General features: G+C 39.6%; 1 protein-coding gene across 1 annotated transcript; it reads left to right on the top strand.

Moving 5' to 3' along the window:
- Positions 1–1,027: 1,027 nt before the first annotated feature.
- On the top strand, positions 1,028–1,687 carry LOC140180640 (uncharacterized). The gene is made up of 2 exons (XM_072221896.1): positions 1,028–1,224; positions 1,312–1,687. Exons 1-2 carry the CDS (start codon positions 1,028–1,030, stop codon positions 1,685–1,687), a joined length of 573 nt encoding a protein of 190 aa, XP_072077997.1.
- Positions 1,688–21,280: the final 19,593 nt, after the last annotated feature.

The following is a 21,280-nucleotide window of genomic DNA, read 5'->3' as shown; positions in this document are numbered from 1 at the left end:
CTAGAATTAGGGTTCTAGGGTTATTTGCATTATAGATCCATGTTCAATTCTTGTCTTCATTTTACTTCCATTGTGATTTCTTATTTCTACACCTTTGTTTCTCTTAGTGTTCTTGTTAATTTCACCTAATGCTTTCTTTTGTGATGATGAACTATTGTTGGATTTGGATCTCTTTTAATGCAAATTTGATGTTTGATGTTCTATTGTTGATTTGAATTGGTGATCTTGTTTCCTTTGCAATTTATTATGTATTCCTTTCATACCCACCAAGTGTTTGACAAAATACTTAGTTGGGATTTAGAGTAGATCTTTGAGCATTCTTGGCTTGGAAAGAGAAACTAAGTGATCTTGAGTCATTAAGACCCAACTATGTCGGTGATCTAGAATTGTTAGCTAGTATGATTTCCATTAACTCTAATCTCTTGCTAATTCACTTAGTGAGTTGATTAGGACATTTGGATTGAGATTAGCTATTCTTATTAAATTTTCTTCGAGTGTAAAGATAACATGATACCTTCTTCCATCGTCGGGGATGACGTAATAAGATAAATTCTTGTTAATTATTGTTATTAGTGACTGGGATAGAAAGCTTAGATTCTTAATTCTTGCCAATGATGTCTCTCTTTTATTAACTGCTTTCTTTAGGTGTTCCTTTACTTTTCTTGCATCTTTTCCAAAAATCAAACCCCTTGCATCTTCATAGCCAATAATTGAGCACTTCATTGTAATTCCTTGTGAGACAACCCGAGGTTTAAATACTTCGGTTAAAAATTCTTATTGGGGTTTGTACTTGTGACAACCAATATTTTTAATTGGGAGGATTGTTTGTTGGTTTAGAGCTATACTCACAACTAAGAAATTCTTTCCTATAAGAGAAATTCTAGACCATCAAGGAATTCTTTCTATCAAGCCCTTCCCAGTCGGACCAGGACAAGTCAAGTACCTAATTGTCGCCATCGACTATTTTACGAAGTGGGTAGAGGCCGAGCCGCTGGCATGCATATCCTCGGCTAATTATCTGAAGTTTATGTGGAGACAAGTAATAGCCAGATTTGGAGTCCCAGAAGTTGTAATCTCAGACAATGGAACACAGTTTGTCGACAAGATATTCGGAGAGTTTCTCGTCAGTTTGGGCATAAGGCAGAAGTTCTCATCTGTGGAGCACCCCCAAACTAACGGCCAAGTCGAAGCTGCAAACAAGGTCATCCTACAAGGCCTCAAAAAGTGACTTGAGGAAAAGAAAGGACCATGGGCAGACGAGTTAGCCTCAGTCCTCTGGTCCTATCGCACAACTCAATAATCATCTACAAGGGAGACGCCCTTCCGGTTCACCTATGGGGTGGATGCGATAATACCCGTGGAGATCCGGGAACCGAGCCCACGACTACTTTTGGAAGGAGTCGAAGAAGCCATGGAAAAAGACTTGGTGGATGAAGCTAGACAGATGGCCCACTTGTCGGAGACGACGTTAAAACAAAGGATGGCATTGCGTTACAACGCCAAAGTACTTAAGAGAGATTTTGAGCAGAGCGACCTGGTCTTATGTCGTAACAACGTTGGACACCCGATGCCAGGGAAAGGAAAGTTGGCAGCAAATTGGGAAGGACCGTACAGGGTGAAGGAGGTTCTCGGCAACGGGGCTTACAAGTTGGAACGACTAGATGGCAGGGAAGTTCCCAGAACCTAGAATGCAAGAAATCTAAGGAGATTCTATTCCTAGAAGCCGAGGCACACCGGCCGAGCAACCGGTCTGCCAGTCTAGCCGGTTTAGTAACACTCGTATCACTTTACGAGGGATTATTTGCTCTTTATTATTTATTTGCTATTACTTTATGTTCATATTATTTGCCAGTAGTTGTTTATTTCCAATTTGTTGTTTATTAGCAATTCATCATCTTCTTCATATTCAATGTTATCCAAATTAACCAAATTACTTTGCCAAGTAATTAGCACCAGAACGATACGGTCTCCCGGGACTGATCACCACGGGAACCACAGAAGTAACAAATGCCACAATAAACGGCTATTGAAATGCTAAAAGTCACGACCTGGCTTTGCTAACTACCAACGAAACGGTCAATAAGCATAAGCAAATATCTAACTACCAATAAAACGGTAAGAAACATCGAACAAAACATTTACCAAGCAAAATGGTAGACGAGCAATTTGTTACATACCGGCAAAGCGGCAGTCAAGTTCACTAAAACTAAAAGTGTTCAAAGGCCAACATATTACAAAAATACAAAATACAACAAGTGAGATCACGTCATTTCTTCGGGATATCAACGATCTTACCATCCTTGATGGTCTTGAAGATGCTAACAGTTGAGGTATCAAAGTCGGGAGCTACCAACTTCACCTGAGCCTTGAGGGCCTCCTTAGTCATCAAGATGGCATTCTTACCCTGTTTCACGGTCTCTTTGTACTTCTTTTTCAAATCAGCCACTTCATTCTTGGCCGCGGTTGCCGACGAAAGAGCCTCATCACGCTCTTTCTCGAGCTCCTTCACCCGACCTTGAGCAGCGTTGAGCTGACCCTCCAAGGTGAGCTCCCGCTCGGTGAGTTGCGCCACGGCAGCATCGGAGGTCTTGATCTTCTCCTTGGCATCGGCTAGCTGCGTCTGGAGCGACTTGACCTCCTCTTTGTACATGGCATTAGCCTGGATGGATGATTGTAGCTTGTTCTCCAGCGACCGTGCCCCTGCCAAGGCGGTTTCTGCTTTTCTCGCCACGGCGGCTCCCCGAAGCATGGTACGGTACATCCATCTAGCTTGCGAGGCGAGATCCCCCATGGAAGAAGTCCTCCATGCCGGGAAGCAGCTGAGCATCAATGAAGGTCGCGGCGTCGAAGTTCTTCTCCATTACCTTGAGGGCTCCCCTAGGGCTAGAAGACATCTTCCTTTTTTCGGATTGTCAACAACCACCACCTCAAGCCCTTCATCCTCAACCTCAACCTCAACCTCAATCTCTGGTTGGGGACCCGGACCACCATTGGTCCCAATCACCTCCCCCTAGATAGGTTGGAACTGAGCCTCGACCTCAGTAGCATCGTTGGGAGGAACCTCGTTATTATGGGTGACAAACTCGTCATCGCTGCCATCAGCAAGAAATGTGTCGAACAAAGTATCAAGTCCAACCAGTTTGCCAGCCATTGATGCTGCGACAACAAACAAGAGCTCGTTAGTCGGCAAGACGGTTAATCAAGTATACAAATAATAAACGCGAGCAAAGGACCAAGCAACCACACACCTACATAACCCCTAGCCACGTCTTGATCGCCCATAAGAAGGTGGGGGTTAACATAGTTCTTGCTGAATATAGCCAACAAGACGTCAGCAACCCTCTTGTTCTCGGGAGACAGCCCCTTGTATGTCACCTTCGTGAAGGCGTTCGCCCCTGCCCCAAAACTTCAGTAGGTTGGGATGTGACGCTCCCCCTCCAAGGTTAGCCAGAAGGGGTGCCGACCTTCAGCAGGGCAAACTTTGAAGTACTTATCTTTAAAGCCGTGATAAGAATCCTCGAACAAGCTGAAGATTCTCTGACCTTGAGCTACTCGGAAGGACATAAAGCCCTTTTTGGCCCTCCCCTATTTGGAAGGGTTTGTCAAGGTAAAAAGAAAAAGAAATACCTCGACGAAAGCCGGCAGCTCTAAATACTCACTTACCATCTCGAAACAGCGGATGGAGGTCCAGCTGTTCGGATATAACTGAGATGGCGCCACGTCATATCGGTTGAGTAGTGCCATTTGAAAAGGAGAGAATGGAATGCGAACCTCCAGGTGGGTGAATATTGCCTTGTAAAACCAGATCCAATCAGGGACCCGGGGAGCGTGTAGGTTCAGTTGAAATATCCGTTCCTGGGCGACGGGAAAAAAACCTCAAAATTATTCTCTTTGTCTCCTCCCCCGCAGAGGTACTCGGCTTGTCGGAACTCCGTAAGTTCCTCCAAAGACATCTGGTTGGGGGTTTCCTTCACATCTGAAGTCACCCAGGTGTATCGATCATAGGGCATTCTCATGACCCTCATGACAGAACGCCGGGCCATATCTACAAACTACCTATTCGCAGTTAAACCAAAGCTTATCTACAGCCAAAATGAAGCCTAAACTACCAGGAACTTAGATGGTAACCCCCCTAAAATCTAGCTAATGACAGCCTAAAAACACATGCACAGACCTAAGCACTACTCAATGTAAGAACTGCAACTAATCAACCGGTTAATTAAGTGATTAATTGCCCAAATTAGGTTCCAAAAAGTAGAAAGATAATTTGAGGATTTAAAGGTAATTTTCGGGCTTAGTAGGTCTTTCTGAGTCAGAAAATGTGCTTTCTGCGAAAAAAAGTAAAAAACCGTAAACCGACAGTTGAATCGGTTGAACCGGTTCAAGTCTGCCCGGTACCGCAAGAGAAAAGTGAAAATCGGCAAAAACCTTAGAAAAATGTTAGAAATAGAAAATCGGGTGTTAATTTTAAAGGTTTGACCTGAAGTCGGGCCAAACGGGCTAAAAAATGCTAACGGGTTAGATCAGACCCAAGTTGGGCCCAAGCTCAACATATAAAAGGCTCAATTAATGAACCAACCAGCATCACAACACACTAACAAGCACATACAATCAGAAATTAAAAGGAGGAGAAGAGAAGAGATTGAGTACTATTCATCTCAATCTTCCAAAGCTCATATCTTGAGCTAGAGAGCTCCGATCGCCGCACCGTTTGTGGCTACACGTTTTTCGTGGAGAGGTCTACAAAACTCATATAAGAAACTGGTAAGAAAAGCTGGAATGCCTCTCAGTTTCTCTCCTCAAAATTTTGGGTATATAGGGTTTTTGAATAAATGAGTTTTTGTGATTCTTGGTGTTTAGGTTTTCTCTAATCCTTGCTTAGCCTTAGATTCTTGCTAGTAAATCCATTGGAGAAGGTAAGGGCCACTAAACCCTTAAGAAATTTGGTTTAGTTGGAACGCTAGGTTGATTTGAGCTGATTTATATGTATATAGTTTGATTATTATGGCTTTGGGAGCTCTTGGAACTTATTTGTGCTTATTGGAGTGGAATTGAAAGCTTGGATTATGGTTGGAAGCTTGTTTGTGCCAAGTTGGAATTTGGTGCATAAAGGGAATCGACCAAGGTATGGTTTTGGTTTCCTCTATGTAGTATATAATATTCATGGACACTTAGGCTAGTGACCTATAGGATAGGTTTGAAATTAAATGGTTGTTGAGTTGGTAAATGATGATATGTGGTGATTTATGATGAATTAATGATTTTTGGGTTTAAGTATGATGAATGATGAGAATATGATAATGATAATTGATTGTGTAAATTGAAAAGGCATAATGATGATATAAGTGATGTTGAATTGGATGACTTGGCATTATGGTTGTAAAATTGTAGTATGATGATATTGATGTTGAAAATGATGAGGTATGATGAGAGATTGGTATAAATTGTGGTTGTGACACAAGAGGGTAGTTTTTGGTGAAAAATGGATCTTGGAGTGACTTTTAGTGGTTTGGTATGATTTGAAAGGTGTATGGTAAGAAATTGTGTAAATTGGGAAGTTTGGAAAAATTGAGTTTTTAGTGAACTTTGCTCGATCATAACTTTTACCTTGGTTTTTAAAATTGATTGAAATTTGTTTATTATTAAAGATCTTTGAAAACTCTTTAAATCGATATAAAATTTATGAAAATTGGAATTTTCTAGAGGAAGTTATGATCCTTCAAATTTGGTGTTAAAAATCTGAAATTCTGCAAAGTTGCAGAATTTCATGATTACTGATATGTGCGGGCGCACACCCTCGTGCTGACGCACGCCTTGCAAATATTTTGATCTGTGTGGATTCACACACCCGTGCGCACGCACAGGTAGGGGAGTGCGTTCTGTTCGCAGCGCTAGCACAGCTTGTGTGCGGACTAAGGAAAAACTTCAACCTGTGCGGACGCACAGGTCTGTGCGGACACACACATCGGGAAGGTCAGTTTGTTGGGGACGCTGGCACAGGTTGTGCGAGTGCACAGGTCCTTGTAAAAATTGACACCTATGCGTACGCACACCCTATGTGTACGCACGCATTTTAAAACTCTCAGGAGTGTTGGAATGCACAGACCCTTGTGCGGCCGCACACGTCCTGTTTCTCAAAATTTTATTTATTTTTAACTATTCTACCTTCCTAACAAGGTTGTAAGCTTCTAAAACACCATTTTAAGACTTATGGGCTTAATTTTGAGTATTAGAATATGGGATGTAACTTAAGGTTGCTAGAGCACGGTTTTATGATAAATTAGAAAACGGAGGCCTAGGTTTCTAGCGTGCTGAGAATGATTTGCCAATTGGTAGAGGATGAGTGATATATGAGATAAGGAATGATGAACTTTTGACATTGGAAACTGAGTTATGAATGGACAGTGGTTGAGATGAGTGGAGGACTTGGATTGAGACGATGGATCTCTGTATATTGAAAATGTTTTCTGAAAACCACTGAGATATTATTTTTACTGAGATTATGAGACGCTATGCGCCCGGCAGGAACGGCGGTTGGATCCCGCCTGTCGAGGTAGCGGCGGCAGCGTAAGGGCGGTGGTTCGTCCCGCTTGCGTTGAGACGTGAGGTCTGTGGCAAGAGTATCACGTTCGCATCCCTTCGTATCTATAGGCGAGCAGGCGCCGGTACCTGGACAGTGATCCGGGCACTATATCTCAGGGGTTCCCATATGAGAAATCTGAAGGGCGACGTCTCCATGGAGATGTGTCGGGTTGGTAGTTGAACCAACAATGTGATATCACAGCCAGAAGGGCAGGCATTCATCATATGCATTTTCTATCTGTTGGTATGCTTTGTTTACTTGTGATGGCTTGCCTAATTGAATAACGTGATTACTTGCTATCTGAACTATTTGCCTTATATGCTTCTACTTGTGTTTTACTTCCATTGTATATTACCTGTGTTTTCTACTGGGATTGAGGAGATTCGGAAGGCAGTGGTGATGGAATCGCATAGAGGATAGGTTGGAGAAAGCTGTGGGACAGCGGTCTAAGGAATAAGGCTAGAGTAGTGGAGGAGTATGCCAAGACCGTGGCGGCATCTAAGGACACTCATGGAGGGAGCTCTAGGCGGGGGCGTGGCAAGTATTTCCATCCTAGAGGACAAAGCTTCAAGAGAGGAGGATATGCGCCTCACGGCCAAGGGGGCTACAGAAAGAACAATTAGAATCAGTTTTAGTATGCTAAAGGGAGAGGAAATCCGAGTAAGAGTTCTCCGGATTTAGCTTGTAATCGTTGTGGACATTTTCACCCTTATGACTCATGCAAGGTTGGTTTAGGTGGTTTCTTCAAGTATGGGTTGCCTAGCCACATTGCTAGGGATTGCCCTCGTTGGAGGAATCAGGATGCGGGCCAGAGTCAGCATCAAGGTCGAGTCTTTGCTGTGAATGCCAAGGATGCTTCCAAGACGGATGCATTGATGAGAGGTATATGTCTAATTGGTGATATGTCCTTAGTTGCATTATATGATACTGGAGCTTCACATTCGTTTATTTCGTTTGCTAAAGTTAAGGGATTAGGCTTGAAAGTGTTAGAGGTACATTTTGATCTGCATGTACATACTCTGCATCAAACAGTTATGACTAGGTCAGGTTGTAGACAAGTAGGTTTCAAGCTTGAGGGTAGAGACTTTGTGCACGATTTGATCTGTTTGCCAATGATTGGATTAGAAATAATTTTGGGGTTTGATTGGTTGTCGAAGTATCGAGTTTTGTTGGATTGCTTTGAATGGACCATTCGGTTTATGCCGGAAAGAGAAAATGGAGCAGTGGTAGCTACGAGATATTACCTGAATTCTGTAATGGTGCATTGTAGTGGGGAGGAGTGTCAGGGTTATATTCTGTTGGCTGCGAATACGTTGGGTGATGCCCAGGACTTAGATTAAATATCGGTGGTTAAAAATTTTCGAGAAGTGTTCCCAGAAGATATCCCGGAGTTCCCACCTCAAAGGGAAATTGAGTTTGCGATCGAATTGGTGCTGGGAGCCGGGCCAGTGTCGATTGCGCCATATAGAATGGCTCCGATAGAGCTGGCAGAGTTGAAGACTCAGTTGGAAGAGCTTCTGAATAAGAGGTTCATTCGACCGAGTGTATCACCGTGGGGAGCGCCAGTTTTATTGGTGAAGAAAAAAGATGGAGGAATGCGCTTGTGCGTGGATTATCGACAGTTGAACAAGGTGACTGTGAAGAATAAGTACCCGCTGCCAAGAATAAGTGACTTGATGGATCAATTGTAAGGAGCTGGAGTGTTTTCCAAGATAGATTTAAGATCCGGTTACCTTCAAATCAGGGTGAAAGAGGATGATATCCCTAAGACGGCATTTAGGACACGCTATGGACACTACGAGTTTGCGGTAATGTCCTTTTAGTTAACGAATACACCTGCTATTTTCATGGATTACATGAACAGAGTGTTTCGTCCCTTTTTGGACAAATTCCTAGTGGTTTTCATAGATGACATCTTAGTTTATTCTCAGACGGTGAAAGAGCATGATGAGCACTTCAGGATTGTGTTGTAAATCTTGAAGAAGCGGAAGTTGTACGCTAAGTTATCAAAGTGCAAGTTCTTGAAGGATGAAGTGAAGTTCTTAGGCCACGTGGTGAGTAAAGGAGGAATAGCGGTGGATCCTTCTAAGGTAGAAGCGGTGATAGAATGGGAAAGACGGACAACTGTGACGGAAGTCAGGAGCTTTTTGGGTTTAGCCAGATACTACCGGAGATTTATCGAAGGATTTTCCTGGATTACGCTACCGATGACGAAATTAATGAGGAAAGAGGTGCCATTTGTGTGGACGTTGGAGTGCGAAGACAGTTTCCAGACGCTAAAGCAGAGATTAACTTCAGCACCTGTTCTAATCTTACCGGAACCGCATGAACTGTTTGAAGTATATTGTGATGCGTCACTAAAAGGTTTGGGTTGCATGTTGATGCAACACCGGAACGTGGTGGCTTACGCATCGCGTCAGCTGAGACCGCATGAGGTGAATTACCCCACTCATGACTTGGAATTAGCGGCGATTGTGTTTGCATTGAAGATTTGGAGGCACCACTTGTACAGAGTAAGGTTTAGCGTCTTTTCTTATCATAAGTGTCTCAAGTATATCTTTGATCAGAAGGAGCTAAATATGCGCCAGAGAAGGTGGATGGAGTTGCTTAAAGATTATGATTTCGAGTTGAGTTATCACCCTGGAAAGGCGAACGTGGTAGCAGACGCTCTGAGTCGGAAATCTCTAACGATAGCTTGGATGAGGATCAAGGAAGAGGAGCTAGTAGATAAGTTTGTGGATCTTAAGCTAGATATTGGTGAAGTTACTGGGAAAGCTTGTTTGAACCAGCTACAAATCCCAAGCACATTTAAATCAGAAATACAAAGGGCTCAGCAAGATGAGCAGAGGCTTCAGCAATTATTTTAGCTAGTTGGTGATAAGAGGCGTGAAGAATTCACTAAGGATGATGAGGGGTTATAGAGGTACAAGGGAAGAATTTGCATACCGGATGTGGGGAGTTTGAGACAAGATTTGTTGTCGAAAGCTCACAACAGTGGATTTTTTATTCATCCCGGGAGCACGAAGATGTATTATGACTTGAAGAAAATGTTCTGGTGGCCTATTGAGATGAAGGGTGATGTAGCAACAGTAGTATCCAAGTGTTTGACTTGTCAAAAAGTGAAGATAGAGAATCAAAAACCGTCAAGAATGCTACAACCACTTGAGGTTCCTCAGTGGAAGTGGGAAGAAATTACGATGGATTTTGTGACCGGTTTACCGAGGACTAGGTTGGGATTTGATGCGATTTGGGTGATCGTGGATCACTTAACGAAATCCGCTCATTTTCTGCCTATCCGAGTAAACTGTTCTATAAAGGAGTTGGCAAGATTGTACATCAGGGACATAGTAAGGTTGCATGGTGTGCCGTCAAGCATAGTATCGGACCGTGATCCCCGATTCACATCAAGGTTTTGGGGAGCTTTCCAAAGAGCTTTCGGTACGAAGCTATGTCTTAGTATCGCATATCATCCGCAAACCGATGGACAATCGGAAAAGACTATTCAGACATTGGAAGATATGCTAAGAGCATGTGTGTTGGATCAACCCGGGAGTTGGGATCGTTACATTCTGTTGGTGGAGTTTGCATATAATAACAACTTTCATGCAAGCATTGGGATGGCTCCGTATGAAGCCTTGTATGCACGAAGGTGCCAGTCTCCACTTTGTTGGTATGAATCTGGTGAAGCAAGTATATTGGGTCCAGATGTGGTAGCAGAGACTACTGAGAAGATTAAGAGAATAGGAGAAAGGATTTTGACTGCTCAGAGTCAACAAAAGAGTTATGCGGATCAGAGAAAGAAACCGTTAGAGTTTGAAGTAGGAGAACACGTATTCCTTAGGGTTACACCGACAACTGGGATTGGAAGAGAAATCAAGACCCAAGATGCATAAGACCGTTTGAGATTCTAAAGAGATTCGGGCCGGTGGCGTATCAAGTCGCTTTGCCACCTCATCTATCTAACTTGCATGACGTATTCCACGTGTCACAACTCCGTAAGTACACGTCGGATGCGGCTCATGTTTTGGAGCATGAATCGATCGAGTTGATAGAGAACTTGACTTTCTAAGTGACACCAGTAATGATCGATGACAGTAGTATGAAGAAGCTGCGAGGAAAGGATGTCCCAATGGTTAAAGTTGCTTGGGAGCGAGCCGGAGTAGAAGAGCACACTTGGGAATTGAAGTCTGAGATGCGAAAGAATTATCCTGAGCTTTTCTCAGGTAATTCAAATTTTGAGGACAAAATTTCTTATTTGGTGGGGAGAATGTAAGAACCACAACTAATCAACCGGTTAATTAAGTGATTAATTGCCCAAATTAGGTTCCGAAAAGTAGAAAGAGAATTTGAGGATTTAAAGGGGATTTTCGGACTCAGTAGGTCTTTCTGAGTCAGAAAATGTGCTTTCTGCGAAAAACTGTGAAAAACCGCGAACCGGCAGTTGAACCGGTTGAACGAGTTCAAGTCTGCCCGATACCACAAGAGAAAAAGTGAAAATCGGCAAAAACCTTAGAAAAATGTTAGAAATAGAAAACCGGTCGTTAATTTTAAAGGTTTGGCCCGAAGTTGAGTCAAACGGGCTAAAAAACGCTAACGGGTTGGACCGGGCCCAAATTGGGCCCAAGCAAAACATATAAAAGGCTCAATTAATGAACTAACCAGCATCACAACACACTAACAAGCACACACAATCAGAAATTGAAAGGAGGAGAAGAGAAGAGATTGAGGACTATTCATCTCAATCTTCCAAAGCTCATATCTTGAGCTAGAGAGCTCCGATCGCCGCACCATTTCTGGCTACGCGTTCCTCGTGGAGAGCTCTACAAAATTCATATAAGAAGCTGGTAAGGAAAGCTCAAATTCCTCTCAGATTATCTCCTTAAAATTTCGGGTATATAGGGCTTTTGATTAAATGAGTTTTTGTGGTTCTTGGTGTTTAGGTTTGCTCTAATCCTTGCTTAGCCTTGAATTCTTGCTAGTAAATCTGTTGGAGAAGGTAAGAGCCACTAAACCCTTGTGAAATTATGTTTAGTTGGAACCCTAGGTTGATTTAAGGTGATTTATATGTATATAGTTTGATTATTGTGGCTTTGGGAGCTCTTGGAACTTATTTGTGCTTATTGGAGTGGAATTGAAAGCTTGGATTGTGGCTGAAAGCTTGTTTGTGCTAAGTTAGAATTTGGGTGCATAAAGAAAATTGGCCAAGGTATGATTTCGGTTTCCTCTATGTAGTATATAATATTCATGGACACTTAGGCTAGTGACCTATTAACCCCCATGCTCCAAGTTTCTTTTCATTAAAGAATAATTTGTATATATATTCTACAAATCTGTTAGTCAAGTTATTGAGCTTAATCTAAAAAGATAAGACCCCGTCCCAGTTGCAGACATGGTGTTTAACATATCCAATGTTTATTTCCATCAATAGCCATTGTCATAAAGAGTATGAATTGCACTACACTTAAAAACCTTTTTAACAAAAATAGCATCTATGGAGAAAAATGCCTAAAAGAATAAAAGATAATTTAGCATAGCATATTATGTATGCTTACCAGTGACTAAAATAATGGGATTAGTTCAGATGGTACCTTTGGTGGCTGTATTTCAGGTGAAATAGCTCCACCGCAATACTGTAATACAGGTGAGTTAGAGGAATTTATCCTTTCAACTTATTCTAAAGCTCTATGATCCATCCATACTATGACATTTCTTCTTGAATCATCAGTCAAAGAAATCGAAACAGGTGCGCTATCGGCATCCACTGCAACTGTTATATAGTTCATAAACAATCAGCTAGAGTCATTATATAAACAAATTAAATATGTCATGTAAAGAGAAATGTTATATACCCAGAGAACAAGTAGTTGCAAATCCTAGATTTCTTACTTCTGTAAGTGTAACTTTTTCTTGAGAGCAAGCTGCTTTTACAGCTGCATAGATTGCAAGCCATATATCTGTGGAGGATTGCTATTTAGCACAAAAAGATGAATCTACATTATAAAATATAAACATAAATTAAAAAAATTAAAGCGAAAAGCACCACATATATCAAACTCAGGGAACTAAAGTGGAAGCTTAAAAACCATCCTTCCCCATTCGTAAGATCAACAAAATACATAAGCAGGACAGTTTTTAAAATCCCAAATATTGCATACTGGCTTCATCCATCAATGTATAATGATAATAATTAATAAATGAAACCTAGGTATTTTCCATTGAAAATTAAAAATAAATAAATAAATAAAAGGTACCTCAACAAAAGCACAATCTTTCCATATCTTTCCATATCTTTGTAGAACAAATTGTCAAGAATTTGAAGAATCTACTTTACAATTTAAATCTGAAAAGAATTTGATTATTAACATACTTTTTCGGGACTATGATGCATTTGCTTCAGCATAGGATGCCATGTCATTGATTGTTGCATTCACCTTCTCTAGTGTAAGCCTACCTTCTCTAGTAAAATAATGAAAAGGGAAAGGAATTTGAAACCTGCTAGATTGCTCCAAGAGATTTTCATTTAAAAACCAGAAGCAATAGAAAAAAAATTGAAAGAATTGAAGCTACAAGGGCGTATAACAATGACAACTAAATTTTTTATTTCTTTCTCTGAGCATGCAATTTACACAAATGTTAAGATGAACTCAAATTACTTACGATGAAAAGGAATCTAGTTCACTTACAGTAAGATGGCACATGTTGGTGAACTTAGTTATTCAAGGTAAGACCAAATACCAGATTTTGAATAAACAAATCAAAATCGAACTCTAGGTAATCAGGCATTTCTAGTATGAAGTGTATATACATGCTAAATGAATAAGAAGCAAACTTATACCCAAAAATATTCAAAATCAAAATCAAAATCAAGATAAGCACTCTAAAAACAAATAATCAAGACAAAACAAGGATTGTAGTGAGGAACAGAAATTGACATGACCAAGTGCACCAAAAGCTATGTAGAATTGATTTTCCATAAGATCCAATTATATTCTTACAATTATATTATAGTACATACATGCATATAGAAAGCAAATCAGGCAAGTGTTTCAACTTTCAATTACCAATCAAATATCAAAACATAACATAAGATCTCCTACTTCAGCAAACAAAAATACTCAGAAGGAATTATCCGCCTAATTTTATATTGAACAGATCTTCTATAATCACAAAATTTAATTATATTTTCAAAATGTTTTGAAGTTAATAAGGCATTTCGGTTAGCTTTTTGAGTGAAATTTTTTTATCTACTTTGACTAAACTAAACCACTCTATATAATTGTGATGATCCTATACCTTCAGTAATACTGATATTATATATCTAAGAGCAATTATACAGAGAGGTTAATCTGACGTTAGAAAATTTTATCAAAAGCCTAGAAATCAAGAAAATTAGATTCTTAATTTGACAGTATGCAAAAGCAAACAACAATTGATATTAAATTAGGAATTTAAAAACCCTAAATTTCAGAAAAAAGTGAAAAGAAGAAAGGAAGACTTAATGTGGCGCTGGCGGATCAGGACCTTGGTATGGTGGATTGACTTGGCCATGCCGAGCTTGAAGACGAGAGTCTGGAGATCACGTTCGAAGAAGTTCTCAATGGTGAAAGCAAGGACGTAATCACAAACGTGAAGAGAATGCGGAACCAAATTGTAGACGCTCGCGAAAGGCAGCAACAATGTTGTTGCGGTAGCAAGGTGATAAACGAAGTAGCAAGGGAGATGAGAGGCGATGGCTAACCTTTAGATCGAAGCCAGAACAAGATCGTAGAAGCTCATTGAAGGTAGCGGCGAGGAAATGAACGATGGCAGTGAACGGCGAGGAGATTCTAGTTGGAGAACGCCGTTGAGGAGATCCTTGCTGGAGAAAGTTATCGCTGGAGCAGATCGCACTGGAGTATATCCTAGTGATAGCGTCGTTACCTTACAGAAGCACAATATTTTAGTTTCGCAATTAGGGTTGGAATCAGATAGAGTGCATGGGCCGTGGGTTTTGTTTAAATCATGGACCCAGGTAATGGTGATTTTAAACCGCCATAATCATCAAAACCTCAATTTTTCGCGAACTAATTACGGCAACAACATAATATGCCATAGTATCCTAATATTATAGCAGATTTATAAAACCGCCGTATTATTAATGCCATTTTAAACTTCTTTTTTTGTGGTGTGTATGCTTAATTTTATGTGATTTTTATGTTTGTGGCTAACTTGTATGATGGTGATGATGATATGGAGTTTTGGTATGAGGAGTATATAAGTTTGATGGTGATTGTTGATATTTTAATGATGATGAAGTTTGATGATAAATGTGCGATTTAATTGTAATTGATGAAGGATTGATGATTATTGAAATTGATAAGAATTTGTAGTGGTTGTTGATATTATTGATGATTGATATTGATTATGAACGTTATGATGGTTTTAGGTATTGGTGATGATTTTGATTATTGGTTATTGTGGTTCATGATGAAAGTAAGTGAGTGAAGTGGTTGAAAATTGAATGGATTGGATGATAATAATGGAATATTAGAATTGGTGCTTGTAGCATTTATTAATGTTGAGAATTTGAATGGTGGTATTAAGGAAATGGGATGTGATGTTAGGTTGAATTTTAGAGTTGGATGAGGTGAGTATTAAATGGTTTAGATGATTGAATGGTTGAAGTAGTGTTTGGTATGAAGTTTGGGTGTTTTTGGTATGGTTGAAATGTGATTGATTGGTATTGGATTGAGGTTTGGTTAAAATTGAGGTTATGTGGTTTTTGGGTAAAAATGGATTTTTGGTGAACTTTGTGTGATCATAACTTTTGCCTCGGTTTTCAAAATTTGTTGAATTTGGTTTAGAATTAAAGATTATTGAAAACCACCTTCGATTTAATATAGAGTTTGTAAAATTTGAAATTTTGTAGAGGAATTTTGTAATTTATGGTATGTGCGTACGCACAGCCTTGTGCGCATGCACACACCAATACAACCTGTGCGCACACACAAGTTGGGAAGGGTCGTCTGTTGGGGGCGCTAGCACAGGTTGTGTGAGTGAACAGACATTATAAATTTTGGCACCTGTGCGTACACGCACGTTTTGAAACTTCCTGGGCGTGCGCACGCACACCCCAGTGTGTATGCACACGCCCTGTTTCTCAAACTTAAACTTTGTTTTCAACTATTTTACCTTCCCAACAAGCTTGTAAGCTTCTGTGACACCATTTTAAGATTCTTGGGCTTGTTTTCGGGCATCAAAGTATGGGAAAGGTCCTAGGAGATTTAATTTGGGTTTTACTTTGAAAAGTTAGCAAATGGAGTTTAGGTTTCTGGTGTACTGAGGATGGGTTTCGTAAAGTGTGAAGGAAGAAAGATATATGAAATGAGAACTTGGAAAGGAATGATCATGTTGATGGAATGAGTATGAGTGGAAGAGTGCCATGAGGAGTGGCCTCTGAGATTAAATATGTGATTACGATATACATTGTTCTCCGTCATAGGGGCTGTGGCAGTCTCCCGCCTACGTTCGGATGTAGAGTTGAAGCTGGGCTTCTCACTCATACTTCTCGCAACCAGAGGAAGGTGGTAGGTGACGCTCCCTCGGAATGTTACCCAACAATTGACCCTAATCAAAGTTTAAATAAAGAATTGTCATAATTCAAATCAAATAACCGGGAGTTTTAAATTCTGGATCGTTCTCCCTAGGAATTGCAATTAAGTTCTCAATCATTGGTTATGAGGTATTGGGGGTTGAGATAGCAATTGGCAATAAAATAAAAAGGGAAAGAAAGTAAATAAGCATGCAAGAGAATTAAAACTCAAAGCAAGTAATTCAAAAAATTGAATTCAAATGGGAAAAAGGAACCCTAATAGCGAGGATAAGTCAAAAGGACATAATTGATCTCAATCCACAAATCCTAGTCAACTCATTATTTAACTTAGTGAAAAACTAGCGTTAGTGGAAACCAAACCAACTAACAATCTTAATCACAATATAGAATGGACATCTATGACTCAAGTTAACCTAATTACCCAATTTCAAGTCAAGAGTGTGAAAAACTATACAAAAACTAGAAGAGACATTTTATCAAACACCTAGTATGCATAAAAGGAAAATCATGATAAATTGTAATAGAAATAAAATCTACACTACCAATTGCATGAGAATAATTATCAAAAATCAACAAGCATCCAAGAAACCCAAAATATCAAAATTGCATTGATTGAATCAAAATTGACAAAAGTATATATAACTAAGAGTAGCAAAATTGAGAAAATAACAAAAGAATCTAAGAGGATCAAGGAAAGAGAACATGAAAATATGAATAAAACTATACTAAAACAAGAATCAAAGACTAAAATTAAAGAGAAATTAAGCTAAAAACCATAAATTCTAGAGAGAAGAGAGAGTCTCTCTCTCTAGAATTTCTAATCTAAAACATGCTAAAACTCCTAAAATTGACGTATGTGTGTTATGGTATGTTGCCCCCTTGAATAGCCTTCCAATTTAGCTTCAGGTCTCTAAAAATTGGGCCAAGAGGCCCCTAAAATCGCGAGCCACGTGCTTCATTAATGAGGTCATGCGCCCAAACTTGTGCGTACGCACAGGTGCGTGCATACACACACTACAATGTGTGCTTCTCCTTTGTTTTTTTTATATGTTCTCCCCTTTTACATGCTTTCTTCCAGTTCTACCAAACCATTCTTGCCTAATTGACTTGAAAATACTCAACAGAATACGTCACGGCATCGAATGGAATAAAAGTAGAATAAAGTTACTCAATTTAGGCACAAAAAGCATGTTTTTCACATTTAGGTGCAATTTAGAGAGAAAACACAAAAGCATGCTATTTTAGTGAATAAGTGTGAGTTTATGTGATGAAATCCTGCTCAATTCAAGCCAAAATTTATCATCTGGATTCATCAAGAACCATAGACTATTATACATTGTTGGAAAGCTCTGGATGTCTACTTTCTAATGCCACTATAAGCATACCATTTGAACCTATGTAGCTCAAGTTATACTCCTTGGAAGGTGAAGAGGTCAGAAGGCATTACTACAGGCTGATGCTATGTTCATCTTTTTATTTCAGGGTGAATTTCTCCCTCAGATTTAGTGTCCACCATGTAATGCCATATATAATTAGAAAGCTTTAGATTCTTACTTTCCAATGCCACTAGAATCACCTCATTTGAAGATTTGTAACTCAATTTATCTTTATTTCTTCTTTGAATTTCTCTTGTGCAAATGCAAGGGTTCAATCGTGGGGCTTCCAATGCCAGCGCCCAAATTGGATAACGCCTTTGCTTCATGGGTCATCGGCCATACTTTCAAAAGCGTGGCCTAAGGTTTCAAAGCATATCCAAGCTTCAAAGCATGTCCAAAATCTCCTATTTTCTTCATTTAAGCTTATTTTGTGCTTTTTGCTTCTTTTTCTACCATTTTCTACAAAATTCATCAAATCAAAGAGATTAAAGCAATATATGACTTAAGCACAAAAATACATCATAATTAACCATTATGAACTCATTTTTTATGTGAAAAAGCATAGAAAAATACAACATGATGCTCATGCATCACAACACCAAACTTAAACTTTGCTTGTCCTCGAGCAAATAAAGAATCATGCAATAAAGTTTGACAATTCAAGGTGAGAAGAATAGCAATTTAATATTCATGGTTGGCTAGTTTACTATGCATGCAACAATCACAAAAGAAATCAAATGATTGATGTTTCTATCTAATTTACTTTATGAAATCTTTTCTTTATATTCCTTTCTTGAAATAAGCTTTTCATCTTTTTCTTGGCTTAGCTTCTTGCGTGCTTTGCACTATTAATTAAAAGTTTTGACTCTAAATGCTTTGTTTTTAAGTATTAACACTTGATACATAAGCACCACAAGCATGTAACTAGAGAATTCTCTAAGCTCATTTGTTTCTTTTCTTTAATCTCTACTCATTGATGCTCACAGCCTTGATCTTTGAGGGAGAGCTTTGCACATGAGCCTAGACTTGACTCTAAGTGTTTTTGTAACACCTTAATTACCCTAAGCCTTACTGCATGCCATAAAGTAAAGGTTAATCAGAGGTCACGACAATCCTAAAGCTTATACATAAATATATATAGAAGGAATGATAATTCTAGAAGCCTGATGAAGAAATAAGCTCAAATATGGAATTACAAAAGCGTGAAACGTTCATACGAAGCCAGAAACTTTTTAGCACAAGATAAAGATAGAAGATAACAAAATATAAGAGTATAGTAATCATAAGATACTAGCCACAGCCTGCAGAGTTTAGGCTGACTAGTTGTATACAGACATACAGAGTTTTGATAGGTAAAACAGCATATGCAAAATATCTCTCTCAAAGTAAGCCTCTAAGGTAAATAAAATACAAAAGTGAGAGTACAAATAAAATAATCAAAAGACTCCAAAACATGATAAAGGTCCACCGCTCTATCACCATCAAGCAACTCACCGAGGTTGGTTGCGACCTACATTTGAAAAACAACAACAAAGTATGAAATGAGAACCGAAAGTTCTCAGTATGGTAACAGCACCCAGTAATGTAAGATATAAGACCCCGGGATGCTAGAGGCAATCCTAGAGCTTCATATCAACACAAGATTCAACTTAAGGCATAACTAAAAATTAAAACCATAACTTAAAACCATAATGAAAAGGGGTAAACTAACTTAAGGGATTTCTAACTATCAGTTCACCGATGTGCCACAGCCTTCACCAGCCTAACTATCATGCGATCCCATCGCCACCGCCTTTCGATCCTCCTCAATCCCAGTAGAAAATACAAGTAATAGCAATGCAAGTAAAGCATAAGTATAAACATGTATATCAAGTAATTCATGAAGTAACTAAGCATGTTATACAATTAGGCAAACAATTCTAGTTGGCAAAGCAAGTAATCAAATAGAAGATGCATATGATGAATTCCTGATAGGCTGTGATATCACATTATCGGTTCCACTGCCAACCCAACACACCTCCATGGAGATGTCGCCCTTTGGTCTTATAATAGGAACCCCCGAGATATCGTGCCCGGATCACAGTCTAGGATGTTAGTGCCTGCACACTATAGTGATTCCGAAGGGATGCGAGTGGGATACTCTTGCCACGAACCTCACATCTCAACGTAAGTAGGACGAACTATCGCCCTTACGCCGCTACTGCGACCTCGACAGATGGGATTAACCAAAACGTCCCTGCTGGGCGCATAGCGTCTCAACAATCTTAGTATAAAAGAGTAATTCAGTGGCTTTTAGAAATCAATTTTCAATATATCAGTGATCCATTATTCCATTCCGAGTCCTAGACTCATCTCAACCACCATCAATTCATTATTTCCACCATTCATAGTCAGTGATCATCAACACAATACTTGGCCTTTTCACTCAACCAAATTCGTCCTCAGTACTCCAGAAACCGAAGTCTCCGTTTTCTAAACTTTTTACAAGAAAAATATCTAATTAAACTTACCCAAAGCATCCCCCATGTTTTGACACCTAAAAACAAGCTAAAGGATCTTAGATAAGTGTTACGAAAGTTTATAAGCTTGTCGGGAAGGTAAAACAGACAAAAACAAGATTTCTATTGAAAAACAAGGCAGTGCGCGTACGCATAGGATTATGCGTATGCATGCCCAGGAGGATTTTCAAGAAGTGTGTGTACGCATATAAGTGCGCGTACGTACAGAAGGTAAAAGTTTTCATTTTAAACACGCGCACAAATACGTGCGATCGCCCTGAACAGACTGCCACTTCCAGCGTGTGCGTGCACACGAGGTTGTGTGTACGCACAACTTGCAAAATTCGTAGGGTGTGCATGCACACCAAAGTGTGACAGCGCTCCCAACAGTAGGCATCTCCCTTGTGCATACGCACAGTTTCAAAAATTCACAGGGTGTGGTTGAAGAACAAAGTCTGGAGCACCTGCTTCCTTGAGAGTAACTCTCCTTGGAGCGGCCCTAGTGTTGGCACCTAGATCAAAAGAAGAACTATTAGTAGTATCAACGGAAGAGTAGATAGTGCCTTCTTCGAATGACGATTCGGAATTAACTTCGGATATGGTTGGTGAATTGATAAAAACCTTTTCACCACCTCCAAAAGATAACCGCCTCCGAGCTTGCCTAATGTGATGCAAAGTTCTTTCGATTTCTGGATCAAATGCGGCTAAGCTCAGATCCGGTAGTGAACGCGTCATACAATGAAGAAAGTATAAAGCTCATGACAACAAGTGGAACTAAGCAAAGATTAATCCTAACTAGCAATCAAACAAATAAACAATCAAAAGAAAAATGCAAGTATTCACATATCAATATATTCACACTAACCAATAACATGGCACACATATGCAATTCCCCGGCAACGACACCATTTTGATGAGAGATTTTTATGCCGGTATAGAAATTAGTAATAAATCCAATCATGAGTATAGTCTAACCGACACGCAAATTTCACATCAAACAATTCTAAAATCTATAACCGAGAGTGTTAGTCCTGAGTCGTCCTCCCTAGGAATTGCTTTAGAATGCACATCATTGATTAGGAAGTCTTTTGTGGTTTTGGGAGTTTGGTGTAAGAATTAAAGCTAATAAAAATGAACAACAATCAATCAAGATAAAAACCTTGGCTAAGGGTGAGTATTGGAAGTTCCATCATTATAGCTTCCATCAATTATGACAACAATTGATCATTGC

The sequence above is a fragment of the Arachis hypogaea genome, chromosome 17 (assembly GCF_003086295.3).
Source record: "Arachis hypogaea cultivar Tifrunner chromosome 17, arahy.Tifrunner.gnm2.J5K5, whole genome shotgun sequence".
Classification (NCBI taxonomy): domain Eukaryota; kingdom Viridiplantae; phylum Streptophyta; class Magnoliopsida; order Fabales; family Fabaceae; genus Arachis; species Arachis hypogaea.
Note: the sequence above shows the minus strand (reverse complement) of the source record. Positions and strands in the feature narration are given on the sequence as shown.